This window comes from Terrapene carolina, unplaced genomic scaffold (genome assembly GCF_002925995.2).
Source record: "Terrapene carolina triunguis isolate 2854851 unplaced genomic scaffold, T_m_triunguis-2.0 Scaffold189, whole genome shotgun sequence".
NCBI classification, from domain to species: Eukaryota; Metazoa; Chordata; order Testudines; family Emydidae; genus Terrapene; species Terrapene triunguis.
The window spans coordinates 9389246-9412885 of NW_020664540.1; the positions used below are offsets into that span (position 1 = coordinate 9389246).

Below are 23640 nucleotides of genomic sequence, written 5' to 3' on the forward strand. Positions count from 1 at the left end.
TGCTGCCCCTTATACTTCTTCCACTGACACCAGACAACCTCAGGTTGGAGTCTATTAAAAATGAAACAACCTAAAAAACAATAGCTGAAATTTTCAGCAGTAACTAATCATTCTGGTGTCTCAGTTTTCGGGTGCCCAACTCGAGACACCCAACTGCTTGATTTCCAGAGAACAGGGGCTCAGCGCGTTTTGAAAATCAATCCCTTTCGCTGTGTCTCAGGCTGGAAACCAAACAATGGAGGCACCCAAAATTACCAGGGCTTGTCTACACGGAGAGTTCATGTGCGGCAAGCCAGGGTGGGACTCTGATGTACTAGTTTACTGCACATTCAGCCTCCATGTGGACCCTGCTACAGCACTCCTGTTTCCAAACAGCTGTATGCCAGAGCTCACTATGGACCGTTTAGTGCACAGCAGCATGGTCCACAGGGCCAGTTAGTGCATAGCAGGCTAGTGCGCTGTAGATTCACAGCCTAACTCTCCACATAGACAAGCCATTAATCCCTTCTGAAAACGTAGGCAAATACAGAACAAGTAAAAAAAATCATTTGCTATGCTCCCTACATCAGGTATTGATTTAGCACCAATCAACACAGAATCTAGGCACTTTGGATGAAATCCTAGCCCCACTTCAGTCAAGGGATTGGTGGAGGGGAAGAGGGGAAGGGGAACAAAACAACAAAACCTACGCCACATTCAGCTCCTCCTTCTTGGTTCCACCAGCCACTGATTAGGGCTAAATGACTCTGCAAACCTCCCCACCCAGCTCGCTGGGAGGGCTTTGCTTGCTTCTCTTCCTATTTTGCATTATGTTGGATGGAATAATTTAGATGCAAACGGAAAACACCCCCCTCTGTAGAGTTAATGAAAGGGTGTTCATTCCACGGAGTGAGCATGGCATTTGCATATTATTGGAACGCCAGGGCTGTTTTATTTTTGACACTGTGTCTATTTGTGTGCTCTTAGCACCCTCCGAGGCTGTGTCTGGATTCCACCTCATTTAGCCTTGGTTTGAAGAGCACAGCCCCTGTTTCTCTTTAAATGTATGCCTACAAAAGACAGCGTTATAGGGTGAACTCACACAAGAAAAAAACAACAGAACTTGCACATGTTACAGTATCAGGAGCTGGTAGTGATGGTTAAAGTCAGCATTGTAATTCCCCGGGTTTCACACACGCCAATCTACTGAAAAATTCACTTTCTTGCACTTATTGTCTATGCATTCTCTCTGCCTGAAAGTCATTTCCCACCCCTGCCCCGGTAAAGTTTGAGCACAATCCGTTCAGCTGTTTATTTACAAGTTATGCGAGACTGACCAAACACACTTTTCCAATTGTAAAATTATTCTAACCATCATCCCTATGGGCTTAAATAGGATTTGAGTGGCGCATGGGCATCATGCTAGCCCCCTGCACACAGAGCGAATTACACTGAGTGAATAAATACCACATTCAGCTGCACATGAAATCAACTCCTAACCAAAGCATGGCAGTGGTTTAGCCGCACAACGGTTACAGGAAATAATTTAGCAAACAATCATTTTGGTATTCCTGTGCAAAAATAACTACAAGGCATTTTCAGAAATAGAATTTGCTCATTTGGGGGGAAATTGTCTGAATTCTTAGGATTCAAAAAACATTGTTAAAAGCAGAGAACTACTTCTATATACACAGAAAGAGTCTTTAAAAAAAAACCCGACCAACTTAACGTTTGAAAACAGCCAATTGTGCTTAATTAACCGGATCTATTAATGAGAAGTATTATTTGTTGAAATTGTATAAGGCATTCTTGAGACCATTACTGGAAACTGGTGTTCACGCTTCAAAAAGGATGTTGGAATATTGGACAGATTTCAGAAAAGAGCCACAAGAATGATTCAAGGCCTATATAAACAACGAGGAGTCCGGTGGCACCTTAAAGACAAACAGATTTATTTGGGCATAAGCTTTCATGGGTAAAAAACTCACTTCTTCAGAGGCCTAGCTGAACCACTGAGATCTGAATATCACTACTTTAAAGAGACTTAAGTTCAGTCTATTTAGCTTATCAAAAAGAAGATCAAGAGGTGACTTGATAGTGGTTTATAAGTACTCACACTGGGAGAAGATTTCTGATAGTAGAGAGTCCTCTAATTTAGCAGACAAAGACATAACAAAATCTGATCACTGGAAGTTGAAGCTACAAACATTCAAATAGGAAGGCACATTTTGATTTAAACAGTAAGGGCAATGGCCCATTGGAATAATCTATCACGGGAGGTGAAGGATTCTCCATTACTTTGAGTCTAAGATTTCAAGATTGGGGGTGAAATCCTGCCCCCGCTGAAGTCAAGGAAGTTTTGCCATTGACTTCAGTGGAGCCAGATTTTCACCCTGATGTTCTTTTCAAATAATTCCTCTAGCCTATGGCCTGCGTTATGCAGATGGAGAGACAAGATGATCACAACAGTCCCTTCCAACCTTAAAAAAAAATCTATGACTGCATAATATTACAGGTCAAGAGTAGTACTAATCAGAGTCTACTGCATTGAGAATAGCCATTTATAACATTATCTCAATGGAACAGGACATAAACAGTTTGATGGGATCCCACAAGAGATTTTCTCTTGTGGCAACCATAAGAAGAGTCAGGAAAAAAAAAAAAAGCCCTGAAGGTATTTGCTCAAAGTTCACTTTAAGCTCAGTTTTATTCTCTACTATTCAGTTCTCCTTTACTTTCGACACCAATGCCCACAATACAAGGGCATCATAAGAGAGCTCGTCCAAAAACGAGGAGGAAAAATGGTGCCTGACCTGGGGAGAAAAGGGGGAAGAGAGCAGTGATGGCACCGTGCGGTGCCCACATCGAAACCTGCCACCACAGAAGGCCTGGGTACTGCTATTAAATGGACACAGGAGGTCACACCTGCAGCAACATGCAGCCTTATCCTATGTGTATCCTCCCTGTCTCGGACAGACATCTAGCAGGGGAGGAAGGATGGCCTAGCGGACCTGGCTGGGACCGAGGAGAATTGGCTCCAATTCCCATTTCAAACACAGATTTCCTGTGTGATCTTTGGCAAGTCACCTGGGCCTCAGTTCCCCATCTGTCAAATGGGGATAGCACTTCCCGGTCCTCACAGGGCTGCAGTGAGGACAGACACACCCACGCCTGCAGGATGCTTGGATGCTATGGCGATAAGGGCCAAGACTGAGATAATCAGACTTGCAGGGTCCAGTGGGTTTGTTTATTTAGGATTACACACTTCAGTCACACTTGCATAGCTTGTTGCGCCAATGAAATTTCACTGCATCGCCTCAAACAGTTGGACAAGGCTTATGCTGCTTGTGGTCTGCAAGCGATTCAAAGGCTGAAACAGGCATGAAATCATTGGTTTCATATGACAAAACTATAGAATGGTTTTCTCTGGAGGACATAGAAATGCAACCGCTCCCTTACTTTGATCAGTCCCAATGGGGTTGTCGATCTTGTCCTCTCCTGAAGCTTAACTTGAGGGCCACTATGTTAGCTTCACTCCTACCAGAGAGCAGCCCTGTCCCTCTGGCTTTGTAGATGGTTAAGTGGCCCCCAGGCAGACTGATGTCACATCAAAAAGCTTTGCACCCGCTCCCAGAAACGAACACACTAGCTCCACTGAACGGCCACAGTCTACCAGATGACAGAACAAGAAGGCAGGGAACTGCAGTGGTCTTCTGGGTGGTTTCGTTTTTCTAACACATCCAACCCCTCTGACTTGGCCAGTTACCAGGTGAGTCTGACCTACACCAAGATCACCGAAGACTGAATTTAAACCAAAAGCGTGGCCTGGAACGTGGCAATGCCACCTTCCCTCACCCTGCACCAGTGATCCCTATTCTGGATCTGTGAGGTACCACCTCTAGGGAGAAACACACAGCTCAGTCTCCTTACCCAGCTAGCCCCTGGTTTTCCTGTGCCGTCTACCCACAAGGGTCATGATTAGTGCCAGGTGTAACAGTGCGTTTTCTAGGTGACTACATAGAGCTAGTTTTACACCCATGCATGGGAGCCTGGGCGGAGACCAACAACTGATGCCATGTAGGTCACTGTTCAGCCAATAGTCAATAATTAAATTTTCATCACAACCATCCTGGGCCCTATCTGAACCGGAGTTCTACTACGGACTTTCCATAAAGCCTGTTCATTATATGTCAAGTTTAAAAACTTTTCCCAGAAGTGACCCAAAATGAATGCCAAGAATTGCAACGCTTCTTAGAACTAGAGTGTTTCTTAATATCTTGAGAGAGAAATCACCCAGTTCTGGAATTAAACAACTTCTCAGACAATTTGATGGGAAAGAGGCCAGTGAAAGCTACAAGCTTATCTATAGCCACAATAATGATCACTGCTGGCAGCAGCTGTCGAACGCAAACCGTCTGAGAGGAACTGGGTCACAGTATTTGCTGTCTCGGGGATTTAAACCCCGCAACTGAGAGATGCAAAGTGACAGCTCACAAGCTTGACCAATGCAGGGTATTTTGTGCGGCTTTGCAGAGGCGAACGGAGAACCTAATAAGTGTGAAAGGAAAAAACAAATTCGGCATTGAAAGAGGCGCACCCTCTTGAAAAGCCACATTCAATTAAGAAACATGCTTGACACCGGCTCGCAGAGGAGAGAAACAAAACCAGCCATTCACCTACACAAGACTTAGAAACACACACACTAAAGTATTCATTTGCATCTTACAAAACACACTACATGCCTCCTGCACTAGAAAAACCTGACCAGAGCAGAAGCTGTGATGTGGTGGCTTGTTGAAACAGACCCAAAATGCATTGACATCAGCAGGCTTTGAGCTATACTAAAAAAAGCAATGTCAAAAATATGTCCATGTTACATTACTAGTTTGAGGAAAATCCAGTGATCTCACTAAGCAGTAATTTCTCCCAAAACAAGAAAAGCAAGCAAACATCGAGAGAGAGAGAGAGATAAAGTATCTAGCCAGCCGTAATCTTTCCATGCTGCAAACCAGACAATGGCTGTTTAGCTTACAAATGTATAGGCTAAATGAAGAGCTGACCGTGCAATCTTTTCACATGCAAAACTCCAAAAAAACCAAACAAAAAAAAAAAAAACAAAAACAAAAAAACAACCTTCTACTGGTGTTCCACAGATACAGAAACAGGACAGCATTCACTGTGAGACAACTAAGTAACTCTCTCTAGGTTCACACAATACACCGTAGAACAAAGTGCACGAATTTGTCCTTACAATACCTAGGAGGCAGGGCAATGCTATGATCCCCATTTTACAGATAGGGAACTGAGGCACACAGAGGCTAAGTGACTTGCCCAAGACCACCCAAGAAATCTGTGGCAGAGCAGGGAGTTGAACCTAGAGCTCCAAAGTCTCACGCTAGTGCACTAAAAACTGGGACATCCTGTGCAGTGCCCTCACCGCAAGGCCATCCCTCTTTGCAAGGCCCTCCTTCCTCTCATCCATTTTGTGTTAAGAGTAAGCAGTCTGCAAGCTTTAAGGGGCAGGGACCTGATTTCTCCCCTGCTTGTAAAGAGTCGTGTAGCTTTATGGTGCTGAACAAATAACTTAACATGGGCCTTGATGCGGCAAACACTTGGGCCCAGATCCTCAAAGGTACCGAGGCGCCGAACTCGCACTGATTTCAACAGGAATTGGGCACCTAAATATCTTTGAAGATCTGGGCCTTACTGCTGAGCATAGCGCTTGCTACTGTAATTCTACTGGCTTCACTACTTACAGAAGCAAAGGTTTGCAGGATCAACCCTAGGGCTGCTACCGAAGCTCTGAAAGTTACCGTTGCATAAATCCCACAAGCCTCTCCAAACATGTTGTGAAGTAAAGTGTCGGCATGTTAGAGGGGCTTGTCCTCCCGTGTCATTAAATTGAAAACAGGCACCAAACTCACGCAGTCAGTCAAAGACAGGCCTGTCCTTCAAGCTCAGTAAAAGCTCACACCAGGTCAAATTACCTCTCTGCTACAGAACTACTATTGTCCAGCACACAGAGTCCAGGCTGTACTTAACTGCAGGCTGAAGGTTAAGGAAACATCAAACAGGCCATTTTAGCAAATAAGGTCTATTTGGATCTGCCAAGTGTCTATTTTTGGCTTATTTCACTTCTCACATTAAGGAGAATATAAAAAAATAATATACTGTAGTTTAAAAATTCCCGCAAAAGACCACAGCATTCCCCTGTTAGTAAGACTATTTGGCGTTTTCCACAGTCAAACCAATTTACAAGTATTAACTAATATTTAACACATCCTATTAGGGAGATGAGAATATTTAAGCCAAACTTACAGAAGGGGAAACTGAGGCAGGCAAGTTATGTGACTGTCCAAGGCCACAGAGGAAGCCAGTGTCAGAGGCATGAAGAGAACACCATAGTCCCCAGTCAGGCTCAGGTCACTTCCCATGAAGAGGGGAATCAGCTAGCTTGCTGCACTGCCCTCATTACCAGTTTAATGAGAGGGAGGGGGCTACTGGTTCCTCACCAGCTCCATAATGGAGGGGGGAAGACTTGTTAGAAAAACAAACTGGGGTCCTGATTGAGCAAGGCCCTTAAAAATATGCTTTAAAATTGAATATGTGAGTAGCCCCAAACAAAGTCAAAAGGACCATTCATGTGCTTAAAAATAAGCACATGCTTAAATGCTTAATTAAACTGGGGCCAAAGCCAGTTCAGAATGCAAACACAATCAACTTAACTTGTCAGGGAGTGATGCACCCAACTTTCTAAATGTTAAGTTATTTTCCTTTAAAGTGCCCTGTTTAGGGAAATTTCCTCAATGATGAGACTTTTTATTCTATAGTTTTCCCACCCCTTTTCAAGCTTATTCTGAGTTAACATTTCTTTCCTGCGTCCCCCTTTTTTAAAGCAAATCTGTGGAGATGAGGCAGCAAATAGCCATGGGGAAAAAAAGACGACATTTAAAATGCAAAGGTTTACATACAGCTTGCTGTACTGAGAGTTAACTTTGTCTCCAGGACAAAGTGAGACATCTAGGATACACTGAAGAAATGCACGCCAGTGAAAATTAACCACAGTTTTTTTTTTTTTTTTTAAAAAGGTATATTTTAAAAAAGGTATTGCATAATTTTAAAAGGAAAATAAGCCTCCCCTTTTCTGAAGCATTATTTTTATTTACTCTTACCTATAGACATGGGGTTGGTGAGATGAAGGAGGCTGGGAGACTAAAGAAGCTAGCCAGTGGAGCTCACCAGCAAAGGAAAGCAGAGAGATTGGGGTTGGGTGTTTTTCTCTCCTTAACTTGCAGATATTATACAAGGAAAATCCCACAATGGGAGGAAAATGGCACATCAACTCCACCACTAGCGCTCCCTCTGCCTGCACATGACAGGCATTCTGATTCTGGACGCTTCCACCCAGGCCCGGGGTCTTGACTTGCTAGGAATGTGGCCAGAGAGTATTTTAAATACATTATGAGCAAGAGAAAGACAAAGGAAAACGTAGGTCCTTTGCTTAGCGGGGAAGGATTGCTAGTAACTGATGACATCAAGAAGGCTGAGGTGTTTAATGCCTATTTTGCTTCAGTCTTCACTGAAAAGGTTAATGGTGACCAGATACTCAACAATTAATATTGGGGGAGGGATAACTCAGTGGTTTGAGCATTGGCCTGCTAAACCCAGGGTTGAGAGTTCAATCCTTGAGGGGGCCACTTAGGGATCTAGGGCAAAATCAGTACTTAGTCCTGCTAGTGAAGGCAGGGGGCTGGACTCGATGACCTTTCAAGGTCCCTTCCAGTTCTAGGAGATAGGACATCTCCTTTAATTTAATTTAATATTAACAATAAGGGGGAAGGAACTCAGGCCAATATAGGGAAGAACAGGTTAAAGAATATTTAGATAAAGTTAGATGTATTCAAGCTGGCAGGGCCTGCTGACATTCATCCTTGGGGAACTAGCAGATGCAATCTTGGAACGGTCAGTAATTATCTTCTAGAAGCCATTGAGGACGGGTGAGATCACAGAGGACTGGTAAAAGGCAAACATAGTCCCTATCTTTAAAAAGGAGAACCCAGAGAATTATAGACCATTCAGCCTAACTTTGATACTTGGAAAGATACTGGAACAATCAGCTGCTCTGGGACCTCGCCAATAGGACCTCAGGGCAGAACCTCACATTGGGGCTGGCTTTCATAGGTCCCAGACAAGTTATTGCCAGCAGGCTGCCAGATGGAGGGTTGGAGCACGACTGTTCCCATGAACTTTAGGCCTCCGTTCGAGACCCATAGGCCATGACAGAAGGGGTTGCAAGCACTTTGGAGGACAGGATTAGAATTTAAAACAACCTTGACAAATTAGAGAATTGGTCTGAAATAAACAAGATAAAATTCAATAAAGACAAGGGCAAAATAGTTTACTTTGGAAGGAAATATATCAAATGCACAACTACAAAATGGGGATTACCTGGCTAAGTAGTAGTGCAGCTGCAAAGGATCTGGGGTTTATAGTGGATCACAAATTGAATAAGAGTCAACAATGTGATGCAGCTGTGAAAAAAGCTCATATTCTGGGGTGTATTAACAGGAGTGAAGACAGACACAGGAGGTAATTATCCCACTCAGCACTGGTGAGGCCACACATGGCGTACTGTGTCCATTCTGGGCACCACCCTTTAGGATAAATTGGAGAGAGCCAGAGGAGAGCAACAAAAACAATAAAATGTTTAAAAAACAGACGTATGAGGAAAGGTTAAAAAATTGGCCGTGTTTAGTTTTAAGAAAAGCTGACTGAGGGAGGAACTTGATAACACTCTTCAAATTTAAGAACTGTTATAAAGAGGACTGTGAGTAATTGATCTTCATGTCTGCTAAAAAAAGGACAAGTAGTAATGGGCTTAATCTGCAGCAAGGGATATTTAGGTTAGACCAGTGTTTCCCAAACTTGTTCCGCCGCTTGTGCAGGAGCAGCGAACAGCGGCCACTGGGAGCCGCGATCGGCCGAAGCTCCGGACGCGGCAGGTAAACAAACCGGCCCGGCCCGCCCGGGGCTTTCCCTGCATAAGCGGCGGAACAAGTTTGGGAACCACTGGGTTAGACATTAGGAAAAGCTTCCTAACTATAAGGATAGTTAAGTACTGGAACACGCTACCAAGGGGTTGTGGAATCCCCATCACTGGAGATTTTAAGAACAAGTTGGACAAACACCTGTCAGGGATGGTCTAGGTTTATTTGGCCCTGCTTCAGCACAGGGGGCTGGACTTGATGATCTCTCGAGGCCACTTCCAGCCCTACATTTCTATGAAACATGGAATTTAAGCACTGAGAAGTTGAAAAACTGGACCTACCCAAATTCCACATGGTACGTTAAAAGTGATTCTTAGTTTATACGTAATTTCAACATTTTCATGTACTGAAGGAGACATTTTCTAAATGGGACAGGAGAGGGTTTTTTTAAAAGTATTTATCATTTATTTAATCATTCACATTTGCACGCCAGACTAGACTGGCTTGTATTTTCACATAAAATTAGTCTAATCCATGTACTTTGCTAAAATACTCCTTTTAGCATGTAAGCAGAATTTAGTTTTAAAGACTAGATTAAATTACTCATAGTAATTAAAAAGAACAGGAGTACTTGTGGCACCTTAGAGACTAACAAATAATTAAGTAACAATGCAACCCCTTCCAGACAGACACTACTTTCATCAAGGGAGTCCAATGACATCACATCCAGGGCAAAGTCAGAGGGGTTTTGGTTATAGCTCTGAATCTCTTCAAATGAATTATATTCTTGATGAATGTAAATCTCTTTGGGAATGCAGTGGGGTTTATTACCCATAACCCTATAATTCTCTCTCTATTCCTTAGTATCTCTTACCAAACCTTTCCTTGTTGCCTCCTAATCCTAGTAGGATAGTTTGAATCTGAAAATCATTCACATTCCAAAAATCAAAAGTCATGCACTGAACCCTCATTACTAGTATTTGACATCAGTTTCCAAACAGCGCTCCCCACTATTCAGAAGCCTAAATATAATAATGACCGCCTCTCAGAGGCCAGTTACCCAGGGGTGTTCTGCCTAACTGAGCATTTAGAATCTATTTCCTTTTCTGATTTTAGCAGAGTCCTTCTTAAATATCACCAAAAAAGTAAAAAAAAATCTAGGGTATAAAAAAGATATACAAATTAAACCTTTCCGAACAGCGACAATGGTTCCCGTAGCATTCCCGCACCGACATCAGGCATTCTCGTGTATCCTACTAAATGCATTTGCCTCTGCAAAATTATACATAAATGGAAGATGTAATTCCATAGCTGGGTTCAGGTGTCAGTGAAACTCCTCTGGTTTAATTCCCAGTGTTTCTGTTATTAGAATCCCTCGAGAGGGAACTACAGCATGATCTCCAGTTCAGGGCACATTATTCTTTACAACTCACAAGTATCAGAACTTAGAATGACACAGTTAGAAAAAAGTCTCTAAATCCTCTCACAGAACACAAGTAGCACTCAATAACCAGTTTCCTTGAAGGGAAAAGACATTAACAATACCTGGAGAGAAGAATATTGCAGTTCTGAGCTCTCCGGCCATCTATTACCGAAAGCTCCTTGACTTTATGTCTGGAACTCAGTGTGTCATCGATGGCATCTTCTTTCTACAAAAAGCATGATGAGAAAGTATGAAGAGAAACATCATATCGACATTTGGAACCCTCAGCACGCACCAGTATCGTATACAACGGGTCTCCATTAATCATGAATGTCACTAAGGCTTAGCACTAAAACCTGTAGCCTATAACTGAAATATAATAAGCCATTTTATAAGCCAGAGCTTGCTTTGAAAGCCACTAGGTAGAAATGTAAATATGTTATCACACAGGAAAGTTTGAGAATCCACAAACCTCACATACACTAATGAATAAATAAAGCAAGTCTTTCCTAGCATATGTCTTTGAGATACTTCATTAGATCTTCGCTTGAAATGCTGTGTTATGGACTGTCTTTAGTTCTTCTGCTGCCACTCTAAACACGTGCAGCATCCACTCACACAATAATATATGGAGATATACCTAGCTCATAGAACTGGAAGGGACCCTGAAAGGTCATCGAGTCCAGCCCCCTGCCTTCACTAGCAGGACCAAGTACTGATTTTGCCCCAGATCCCTAAATGGCCCCCTCAAGGATTGAACTCACAACCCTGGGTTTAGCAGGCCAACGCTCAAACCACTGAGCTATCCCTCCCCCTCAATACTACTCAATACACGGTTCAACAATAAAACCTAACAGGCTAATGAACACAACCTGCAGCATTTATTACCCATTAAGGGGGAGACTTCCAAAAACATACGGGATTCAAGAGCACCTAAATCCCTTGGGTGGTTTGGCAATCAAGAGCACAAGTTATCAGGACTTGTGTTCCTAAATCTCTTGGGTGGTTTGACAATCTCCTTCAAATGATTTACAATATACACAATTGCAGTTACACATGCAGCAGAACAAAAATGGTATGAGATTCAGTAAACCTGGCGTATGAGGAAAGGTTAAAATACCTGGGCATGGGTAGTCTGGAGAAAAGATGAGGGAGGAGGGATCTGAGAAGAGTCTTCAAATATGTTAAGGGCTCTTATAAAGAGGATGGTGAGCAATTGTTCTCTATGTCCACTGAAGGTAGGACAAAGGGTAAACAGCTTAATTTGCAACAAGGGAGATTTTTTCTAATCTCTAACATAACTTTCTAACAACAAGGATAATTAAGTAGTGGAACAGGTTACCAAAGGAAGTTGTGGAATCCCTGCCGTTAAAGGTTTTTAAGAACAGGATAAACAAACACCGTCAGGGATGGTCTACATTTACTTGGTCCTGCATCAGCGCAGGGTGGTATGGACTAGATGACCTCTCGAGGGCCCTTTTACATTGCTATGATTCTATCAGTGGCATAAAATACATAGTAACAAACGTAATGAATATTACTGAGCTACACAAGTGGTCACGTTTCCTCTGATTTTATTTACACTGTTGCAATAATCTTGATTAATGTTAATAGGTGAATACCTGCCTATTCCATTGATTCCCCAAGGAACAGAACACTGGGAAGGAAGGTGATAATGCTAGCAGATGTGTATCAAAATGCATAACCATATGCATTCATATGGTCCACTTCATACTTCCAAGGTTTAAAGTGAGCAAAGACATGAATTTCTGTTATGTAAGACATTTGCAGTCCAAAATAACCAAGTATCTTTTGATCCTTTTACCATCTAGGAATGAGATTTTCAGAAGTACTCAGTGTTGGCCAAACTCTGCTCCCAGGAACTTCAATGGGCCAACTTTGAGTGCTTTTGAAATATCTTATCCCTAGGAATAAAACAAATTTACTAAAGCATCTTAGTGACTTGGAAACTTAAGTCCCATTTTCAAAAGAGTTGTAAGCACTTAGGAGTCCAACTCTCATTAAAAGTCAATGGCCTTTAGGATAAACTAAGCCCCTTTTTTTCAAAAGCACCTAAGACCCATTTTTAAATTTTACACTTGTTCTCAAAGTCTTGCACCTAAGGCAAATCTGCACAGGACATGTCAAAAAGCATGGAGGAGGTTTGGTATTATCGCTATACTTCCTCAGGTTATGCTATGTGGCTTTTTAAAAAAATTCTAATTAAAATATTAATCATCTTTTACAATTATTAAAATATAATATCCAGTAGAACTGCATATAGCACTATTCTACTTCTAGATAAGTGTGCTAAGCCTGTGTTAATTGATCCAGCTAAACATTAGCAAAATCATCACGTTAATAAAAACAAGATTTCAGCAGAAGCTCACTTACCTGTTTGGAGTTATTGTTCACAAAGAAGTCCTACAGCCATAGCAGAAGCATGGAAAAGGCAGTAAAAACACGTGCAATTCAGTGGTCACAGCAAAAGAAAAAAGAGTCAAAGCATAGTCAGGAAGAACATATAATACAGAGGTATCTACTGCAAGAGAAGCACCTGGAGCATACGAATTCTGACAATGGATAATGCAAATGAAAATGCACTGAGCAGTAAAAGAATATAAGTGAAAGGGCACCGAATGGGAAAAGCACGCAAATCAGTGACAGACAGGGGAAGCATTGGTATCTGCTGTTTCATCAATGAACCATGCAACAGCACTCTAAAAGAGGGTGTTAAAGCAAAACATGGAAGATAAAGAATCCCTCCAAACTTTCTGAAATTCTGAGATCCCTTCATGCAAGAATCAAAAAGAGCTGTACAACAGCATCAGTGCTCGTTAAGCAAACATTGGGGAGAAAACTGCTATTTCGATGAGTGTGTGGGAATTTCAAGGAGTGCCAGGAAAAAAACAGGGTTTTGAAATGAAAATGAGATTCTCCTTCCGGAGCAAATTTTGAAATGGCGAAACTTTACCATTTGCCATGGCAACGTGTTTGCCCAGGAACTGTCTTACAGGGAGAAAGCTACGTGGGAGCTAGGCAACCTTGCTAGCCTAGAGAAATACTCTCCCCATACCCAGACTAAACTTTGCCATTGTGCAGTTCCCCAGATACCTGGTGGGCTTGGGCATGCCCCATGTAGCATCAACCACATTCCAACAGGCTGCAAATTTGTGCAGCCGGGCTTTTATCATGAAACCACCAACATGGGTTTTCCCTATTTGTATGCTGGGGTCACTCTGTTTGCCTAGCTCTAAAGACCCCATCACACAGATGTGCAATCTGGAGTAATGTTCAAAGGTACAGAAATACACCTTTTTGAATCAAAATGACTTGAGATGAGATATCTCAGTGTTAGATTTACTCCAAATCAAGTTACTACACAATCATGTTTCCTTCCTGGCTGTTACGCTAGAAAGCAACTGACAGTCCAGATGGCTGTTTTAAGATATTATTAATCCCTAAACAGATTTCCAACACAACAGCAATTTTAAAGGAAGCCTTTCTTATGTAGGTCCTTGCTGGCTGGCTGCCAATCAGTTTGTTAGCTCATGAATGGGGCGGCGGAGACGGGAGAGAAGGGGAGAAAGGGGAAGTGGTTATATAAATTACTCCAGAAGTTTTGGGCATTGATTAAACTAACACCTAGTAATGAATCTGAGTTTTAGCCTTTTCTTTCCACAGTGTTGGTTTTAGCTTCAATAAAGATTGAAAATGAATTTTTAAAACCTTCCTAAAGTTTTGAAATAAATTTAATCCAACAGGGGGAAAAAGCCCTAGCCAAAATACAAAGGCAGATCAGCAAAACACTGTCCTGAACTCCACTGTCACTGCCTGCTCAGCTGATGTGCCAGAGTTCTCTTTCACAAACAGCAATACACTAAGCTTCACAAGGAAGAGGTGCCAAGGACCTAGAGTTGTTACTAGCTGGAGCAGGGCTATGATGCTCTAACTCCACCTTGAAACACCGTTGGAGCTACGCATGTTTCTGCTCCCACATGGGACAGGGTCTTAGTTTCCAGATTCTTCATTCCTTGGGTAGTAGCCCCCTTTTTGCAGATTTCACATTTTTGTAGCATTTCAACAGCAGAAGCAAAAGTGGTGCCCTGAATCTTGCTTTCAGCTTTGTTGGGGGGGGGAGGTCAGTATTCCTTCCCCTCCCTCAAGATTCAGTGCATTTCTCAGGAAATCTGCTTGGTGCACAGGGAAGGGTATACATTGGTGAGAAGACATTAGGGTGACCAGATATCCCGATTTTTTAGGGAGAGTCCCGATTTTGGGGTCTTTTTCTTATATAGGCTCCTATTACCCCCCTCCCCCATCTCGATTTTTCACATTTGCTGTCTGGTCACCCTAGAAGAGGTATGGGGAGTTGGGTCCATAATTAACTTTACCACTGGGAGTGCGGGGAGGAAGAGGGAGGTTGTAAATGGGGAGGAATTGTTGGAGGAAGATTTGGCCATGAGTGGCCTGGTTTGCTGGTAGTAGTACACAGGTCTGTCGCATCTTACGCGCATTTAACATGCGCAATTTCAGCTTTACGCGGTCGGCAAAAACAAAAACAAAAAAAAGAGAAAAATAACCATTTTAATACTGTACCTGTAGTGCGGGCGATTCCGTCCACCATTACACTCCATGTAATTTTGACTAGACGCGATTTTCGCTTTACGCGCTGACTGCGGAACGTAACCCCAGCGTAAGATGCGACAGACCTGTATTGAACGGCACTGTTCCACTTTAGTTATGTTTGGAACAGAACTCAGATCTCCTGAGTCCCAGTCCTGTGCTTTGGCCAAATGACCATTCATGCCTGCCCTGGTCCTTATTGATGCTGCTGTCCAGCTGTGTTTACTGCCTTATGCACTATTACTGTTCAACACGGTCACTTGAAAGCAACATTACCACATAGCTGAGGTCCAAAATCTGGGTTCCGTAACAAAAATGATTTTGCAGAAAACAATATGTCCCCGGAAATATAGTCAGAGATGGGGCTTGAGATCTGTCCCCTCCAATTTCACAACATTCCTTTGAGAGATCAGAGACTCCAATGTAAGAGCCCTGTGGATGCGGATCAGAAAGTTCTGCTGATCCATGTAGGTTCCACTGTCCAAGCAGAGTGATGTGCCAGAAGCAGCTGAAATGCTCTACTAATGGCAAAAAAGTACTATTGATGTTCAATAACCCTTTACCTGTATTAGTCAGTGGTGTGTTACCACTAACAGGGATTTGTGTTCTTAAAATCTTGATAGAGTCCCTCTAAATATTGCTGAGTATTTTGAAATATCTTAAGATGAATACATATATATTCAGTGTTCTCAACATCGTTCTGCGTGCAGGGGTGTGTGTACACACACACACGCACACAGCGAGAGCACATGCACACAATGTTGAGAACACAATTTAATTGAAATATGCAAAGGATGCACCATGCTAGGTCATGGGTGATCATTTATACCCCCAGGCATTTCTGAGAGTCACAGGCTACAGATCCTTTCCCGAAGGGTGTGTAACACCACTCCTTTCCTGACCTCCCGCCAACGCTGCTTATTTAAATATCTTTTGCCAGCCCCTCCCCAGCCTTTGGCTTTACTATGACAAATTCCTCATTCAACTAAAGTTTGGCTTTGATGAATTCCTGACCCTCTCTCTCACTCACTCTCTAAAAGCGCCTTTTGATTCCAGCTAGAACTATACACATTTCAACGCTCACCAGTACCCATCTACTCAGGCGGAGCCGTTTTCCTGTGATGTTCTTCCAGGAGGTACATTTCTATGCCAAAGACTTGGCAGCAACGGTTGTTCAGAAGTGCTGGAGAACGTGTTTTGCGGGTCATGTCTCCCAGCCTCTATGAGCTCTGGTGCTGGGAGGTATTTAGAGCCTTATAAAGCACAGAGCATGGACCAAAGATGTTTAACTTTCATTACTATCGGCTGCTCTCCCAGTCAGTCCATTGGCATTAGTTACAGACCAACAGCTGCCCAAAAAAGGTGGTTTTGTCCCTCCTGAGCCCTCCTCTCTAGTGCATTTGAAATATTCCTTACATACTGGCCCTATAGCCATCATACCATGCACCTATTTGAGGCTTCATCCAGCTGTGTTGTCAGCTGAGACAAATAACCCTCTGCCTTGTAATAGTATCGTACCTAATCTACCTGTGGATTAACTGGCTCATGCTGATGGCTAGGAGGACAAAGACACAATCTACCCACTAGCTCTCTAGTTCTTGCTTCCCTTCCATTTCTTGTTCCTCTCTCACCTTCCACCATGCCAGGAACCCTTTTGCAGGCGATTCTAAAAATTCAAGAATGGAACCCAACTGCACCTTCGTCAAACTCAAAGCAAGGGGGAAAGAATCACTCTTAGTGACCTGTTTGCAAAACACACTCTCGCTGTGTTTCCTTCTCTTCGGGAACTCTCGACATCTGCCCTGTTCTAATCTGGCGGTGATCTCTACCTTGATTAGCATCCGGAAGAAATTAAGCTCCTTACAGAAGGTGTACGTTTATCTGCTGAATCCATTTGTTCCCTGCAAAGTCCCTCTGCCCCTGCAACTAGCAGAACTCCCACTGATCATTCTGGCCAACTGACTAGGCAGAGTTCACTATTCTTAGCACTACGAATTCTCCTGCAGTCCCATCTCTTTTGGCAGCTCTCAGTCTCTGTTGACCCTCATACCATGTTAAAAATCTCAATCTCTTGCCCATCCATGGCCCAATTCAGGAAAGCAGGTGTCTATCCTTATGTACTCAAGTTATTTGCTGAATCAGTCCCATAAGGCTTATAACAAATTGAAATTAAAAGCTGAGACTTGTTTGCAGTGTCATTTTTTGTTTAATACTCAAACTTCACCCTGGGCTTGCTAAAAAAAAATAAAGGAACAAGCTCCACACATGGCTGATGTGGTTAAAACTAAATCTTTTTGGCTTGAGACAGACATGAATTTTCAACCCACTATGTAGAAGTGAAGCATTTGCTCTTAGAAGCGATCCAAAAACATGACTGCATTGTAACCACATCTGTGTGTTATTTTTAAACCATTCCCAATAATTTCTTTTGTGATCCATCTTCATTAGGTGCCTGTGCTTATGCTGTAAAGCATGCTGTCAGGTGTGTATGCGGTGTGAACAGATCTGTATCAGGCAGCTAACCAACATTTAAATGCAAAACACAGGCATGCACAGGGGGAGTGTAAACCGACTGAGCTGAGCTGACAAGTTAAAATAGGATTAGTGTGAAATAATGATAAAATGTATATTCTGAGATCCCATCTGACATGGGGTGATTGAATCTGTGCAACACACACACCAGACCATTACCTGCTGTCTCTGGTAAGCAGAGAATGTTCTTTCAAGGTCTTCGAGATCAAGGATTTTAAACACTTTTGCATCATCGATATCAGTCCACACGGTGCCTGCCAGCTTGTTCTGAAACACACCAACATTATTAGATGCTAAGTTTCTTTATCACAGCGAAATCGGCTGTTTCACACACTGCTGGCATGTGGCGCATCACGCGGCGCCCTCAGTTATACGAGTAGGCCGCACAGGCGCATCTGGGACGCATCCCTCGTCCCAGATACCTGCACAAAGGTCAAGTGATGGAGCTAGACACTTTTTTCCTTTCTAGGAAAACAATCTTTTAATGGTCTGATCCATGGTCTCTTTATAGAGAAGAAAGTGGCACGTTAAACAGCAAGTGAGAACGCAGGGCTTACCTCAGGCAGCTTAGACCAGTTGAAGGATTTGAGGGCATTCGTCGGCTGCGGGATGTTTTTCTTTTTGAGGGCGGAGCCCAGCGGTGCTCCAGGAGGCGGGGTTATCCCGCCTAGGGGAGGGGGGCCAGGTGGAGGGGGTGGGCCACCAGGAGGTGGGGGTGGTGGAGGGAGGATTCCACCAGGTAGAGGGGGCGGAGGAGGGGGAAGAAGGGCTCCTGGAGCCTGAGAAGGTAAAGGTCCACCAGGTGCTCCAGGTGGCAACGGGGGCCCTCCTGGAACGGTAGCACAGATTGCCCTCTGAAAGAGAGAGAACGAGCGCAGTTACAAAAGGGGGCTACGGTCAATCATTTTAAGCCCTTATGCACATTAACCTAGACCAGATGCTGATTACAGAGGGCTCTGTTAGCTAAGATGGACGTCAAGGGCTGACACATTCTTAAAGAATCAGGAAACCAGTTTAGGATGTCCTGCACTTCCCGGCAAAGGTCCAGGACAGGGTATTGGGATAGCTGCCATCCTGGAAGACACTGGAGATTGAACAGGGGACCTCCTGGAAGGCATGAGTCTCTACAGCTTGAGCTGAAGAGCCAGGTTCCATTGCTGTGTGTTGTAACCAGCTCACAGCCTCAGAGTGTTGGGGTGGCCAAGGGATTACATACCTCCTCTAGAAGCTCGCCTTGAGCACCAGAGGCCCCTAGCAGTTTGAATCCCCAAAGGGCCCCTATTTACATCCACCTACTTGACGGACACCTGGGATTGAATCAGGGACTTTCACAGCTAAAAGCACGGGTCTACAGCTTCAGCTAAGGAGCTAGGCCAGTAGCTGGCAGCTGTAATAGATTCACATCCTTTTAAACTTGCAGTTGACCCAAAATGGGTTTCTATGTAAAAGCATCTAACAAGCCCACCTGGGAGGCAACCGAGGAACAAGGCAATAGCCATCAGCCTAACAAGGCTATTTCCATGGTTAGTTTAAAGCTGTCCCTTCCCTAGCCAACTACAACTCTGATTTCTTGCAAACACAGTTGAGCCTTTCCCACACTCAAGAAAGTTTTGTACCCAGAATTCTTCATCTGCATTCTCTGTTTACTGCAGTGAGAGAGAATCTGGAATTGCACCACAAATGGGAAGCCTGCAGCGTGCCCTTACCCTATTCAGCTCATGGAGCTGTGCTGTGAGGTCTGCCACCTGTTGCTTGACGTGCTTGTGCTCGGAAGACTCTTTTTCGAGTTTCTCTTTCATCTTACTTAAGGTCTGCATCATCTCCTCTTTCTCCTGAGTCTTGGCATCGCACTCTCGCTCCTTCTTTTCCAATTTCTGCTGGAGCTCATTGTGTTCTAGCCCCCCAACCCCCAAAAAATTCCATGAAGTCACTTTTAACTATACGTTCTTCCTGATGGCAAACTACACACATGCACGCGCACACGCATAAAATCCTTGATTTCTAAAGAAAAAGTAAAGCTAATAACAAGGAAAAGGAAAGATTGTTGAGTCCACAGGACAAACTAGGACCATTTACTTCCCCACTCACACAAAGGACATTAACCCCTTCTCAAACACGATGGCCAGGACTAGCCACTGCATTTAGTGTGACTCTAAGACAGATCATACATAGCAACAAGGAGTTAGCCAATGCACTTTTCTTTTTAAGTTACACACAAACAGGGTGAAATCCTGAGCCTATTTAAGTCAATGGCAAAACTCCCATTGATTTCAATAGTGCCAGAATTTTATCCTTAGTATTTCTGAGAACAGTAGCTTTGGAGCGGTCATATGTCATGGACTCTCTCAACCATTGATGTGGATATCAACACTGATATTTCAGGCTTTTGTGCCTGATACTGTAGTCTGGGCTGCCCTGCCTTAACTAAGACCCCAATTCAGTAAAGCACTTAACTTTAGCCACCTAAACCCATTAAAGTCAACAGGACTTAGGCACATGCTTAAGTGCTTTGCTGAATCAAGATAAGCCTCCCTGCTGGGCCCAGGTGTCCCACTGTTACCCATCTTATTAATTTTGCTGTAAACATCTAATCCACAGTGTAGCAAGAACTAGTTCTTCTGCTCACAAGACCAGGCTTTGGAGTAGCCCAAGTTCAAGCGAGGGTTAAACAACTGTGCATAACTGAATGGGAGACAGTGAGCACTGACTGATAGAGCTGAGGTCCCAGGGCAGTACAATAGTGTGGTTGGGCCCGGAAAGTCAGGGACCTACGTTGCTGTACCAAGGGAGATAAAGAGCAGGCTTGCTCTCGGCTAGCAGAGCATTTAAAATTGATTTAATGTACATGCCACATTAGAATATGAGACTCAGGATTTTTCCACTGAAACATTTTCCCTCACAAAAAAACAGCGTTTCAACCAAAACTAAAAATTCTTCAGAAAATTTGTATTTTGGTCTAAATATTCCATTATTATTTTTTTTTTTGACAAAAAAGTTGTAAAACATTGGGTTTCAGTTTTTCCTAATAAAACCAATACATTTTTACTGGAAACAGACTTTCTTCCTCAAAATTTCCTGTAAAAAATAAATTGGCATTTTTTGACCATCTCTAGCCATAGGCACTATGGATATAGGATAGTTTTCACCTAGTTAGATGCACAACTCCTATAGATAAAAATCAGTAAAGATTCCAGTCTGGGTGTGTAAGTGTGTATATACACGCACACACTTTATCTTAAAGTATGTATATAAGTAAGTAAGTATTAGATTTAATTTTTTTTTGTTGGTCATTCACCTTTTCGCATTTTTTCTGCTTGCTCTTTCCACTGTTTAACTTCATTTTCATTAACTAACCTAAAAAGAATAGAAAAGTAAGTTTAGGAAATAATCTAACAGAGAAAATAATACAAGAAGCAATAAATGGGATTAAAGTTGGGTGTAGATTGCAAAATAACATTTGCAAATACTTGTTGAATGCAAATCCCAAACTGACTTCATTGGTGTTGAGAACATCTTCTATTTGTCTTCATGAACATTCACACTGGCAAGTTTTTGTTGCCAAGTCTTCAAGATGGCCATGCAAAAGCTCTGTGGGTTTTGGAGTTACTCAATCAGGAGGCAGAAATGACCTCAATTTAGGTGGCCAATCACCGTACAAATAAAATTATGAATAAGGAATACAGGAAAGAATAGCTATGGGAAATAGTTCATGGGCAATCCATAGGCTGAGCTTGGTTCATAGGCACATTTTATTGAGTAAGTTCAAACAAACAAATTCCTAAACACCAAAGTCTACCATAGAGAATTCACAAACGGGAAGAGGGAATATATTAAATATGATTCCCTGCAAATGGTTCACCCTCCTCTACTTCAGATGTTCAAGAACAGAAGGCTGAAAAGCAAAGTCCACTTTCAAGTTATTAAATACTAAGCTGTTTAAAGGAAAACTAAGAGCAGATTGTTAAAGCTGCCTTGAGTATGTGAATTAACCCGATAGCTTTAACAGATCACAGCCATGTCAAAACACAGCATTAGGACAACTACTTGTCCTTTGAGCATACGGTTCCCAAAGGAGGGCATGCACTTACATCCGGACGACGTTTTTAATATTAAAGTTTTCCAAGGGAGTGGAGTCGGGGTCCTGCCCTTTGTCATTCTGTATGACTATTTGCTGTACAATCCTATCAAGCAGTAGCCAGTACTGGACCGTATTGCCACTTCTTTTAACTAAAAAGAGAAAGGGAATAAGTAGTAGTGGGAGGGAAAGAAACAAAAAAGGAAGGGGTTTTGGAAACTGCTTTTCCACAGCATCAAACAGAACCACACAAGCATGCATTTGTAAAAATAAAAGTTTATTTGTGGTGTGTCTAGAGGCCCCAACTGAGATCAGGCTGCTGCTGTTAGGCATTATAACGTGCCCAGAGTTTTTGACACAGAGAGCTTAAAATCTAAGGGTAGGTCCACACTTGTGTCGGTGTGCAGAGTACAGACACTGCACACCCAACTAGCACAGATATAAATAGCAGTGTAGACAGTCAGGCACTGCTTAGGTGAGTGGAGACATGCCTGACTCTTACGGTATGTGTCCGCCCTACATTGCTCTGTACACATCCAAGCAGTGCCTCCAATGACTACTCTGCTATTTTTAGCAGGGTCGTGTCCCGTTGTGGGAGCCTTTCCTGCTGCAGTGAAAGGCTCTCGCAATGGGGAAAGGCTCTGGCAGTTCCCTCCTGCCTCCCCCTACCAGAACCTTTCCAGGGCGCATGTAGCTACACACTGCAGTGTGGATGCAGCCTGCCTTTTGCTGTGGCGTGTAGCTACACTGGCCCCTATACATCACCACAAGTGTAAACAAGGCCTCACCAGAGAAGACAGACAGGGAAAGTGACTTGGCCAAGATCACACAGTAGGTCAGTGGCAGATCTGGGACTAGAAGCCAGGTCTCCCAATTCCCAATCTAATGCTCTGCCCACTACAGCAGTCTGCCTCTCCCCATGCTAGCTTTAGTTTGCTGCCAAAAATTAAGAAATTCAAAGGTATCCACATTGTATTTTGCATTGTGTACAGTAATTGTTCTACTTCAGCTCCAGGAGAAATCAGAGATTTTCTGGCAGGGCTGAAATACGAAGCCACATGCAACATCAGTTCCTTATGCCCTCCGGAAGGACTGTAAATGGATGTGTCTACTCACAAGGCATTTGGAGACAGTGATGAAGGATAGACATAAAGTGCGGATACGCTTCTGTGTGAGTCAGCCTCTTCCTCGTCAGTTCAAACATCTGAGTGGCACTCTTCGTGTCTATGTGAACCTGTGGAACAAATTGAACTCAAAGGTAAAAATAAAAAACATGGACCCAGTGTTGCTACTTAGCATTTTAATAGCTCTCCCAACGGCAGGTCAACAAGCCAAAGAGAACCTGATCCAACTATCTCAGTGCTAGAGCACTGCATGAAAGACCAGGGACATAATCTAGAAAATAAATTAATAAAATAAAATAATATGAAATGTGTAGGGCACGATCTACCCTAGGATCAGTCTATTTAGGTACTTATATGGGTCAAAGTATTTCAGTGCCTCAAACACCCCTAGCTAGGTAAGAAAGCATTATCATTCCAAGTTGTATTATGGAAGAAGAAACCAGGGCAGATTAAATGACTTGCTGAAGGTTGCACCGGGAGCCTGTAACTGAGCTAGGAACTGAATCCTGGTCTCCCGAATCCCATCCCATTGCACTAGCTGCCTCTTCCATACCAGAGTACTTTCCAAACATCAGTCAATCCTATAGCCTGCAAACCTCTCTGATGCGAGTATTATCCCCATTTTACAGAGAGACACAGAGGCAGAAAAGGGATAAGTGGCTTGCCCAACATCAATACAGAATTCAGGCTCCCTCCCCACCCATCTCCCAATTTTAACCAAAACAATATGCTGATTTCAAACAAACATCAAAAATTGCAGCAATAGGCAGCATACATACTAGTTCAAATCTTTTGGCAAATTCCCGTTCATCTTCATTTCTAAGCATTTCAAAAAAATCTAAATGCCTGGTGGGGAAGAAAAACAGACAATTTGGAAAACAGATATTTAAAACA

General features: G+C 43.0%; 1 protein-coding gene across 2 annotated transcripts in view; it reads right to left on the reverse strand.

The window, feature by feature from the left end:
• The window catches only part of DAAM1 (dishevelled associated activator of morphogenesis 1), a 179292-nt gene that overhangs the window by 23146 nt on the left and 132506 nt on the right, over positions 1-23640 (reverse strand). The window contains exons 9-17 of one of the 2 annotated variants that reach the window (XM_024214644.3): positions 23526-23592; positions 22739-22856; positions 21636-21774; positions 20843-20901; positions 19254-19441; positions 18105-18401; positions 17707-17814; positions 12784-12813; positions 10512-10615 (exon numbers count right to left, since the gene is read on the reverse strand). In XM_024214644.3, coding sequence (XP_024070412.1) covers positions 10512-10615; positions 12784-12813; positions 17707-17814; positions 18105-18401; positions 19254-19441; positions 20843-20901; positions 21636-21774; positions 22739-22856; positions 23526-23592 — 1110 coding nt within the window. The remainder of the gene's footprint in view (positions 1-10511; positions 10616-12783; positions 12814-17706; positions 17815-18104; positions 18402-19253; positions 19442-20842; positions 20902-21635; positions 21775-22738; positions 22857-23525; positions 23593-23640) is intronic. The other variant, XM_024214645.3, reaches the window with a different exon arrangement.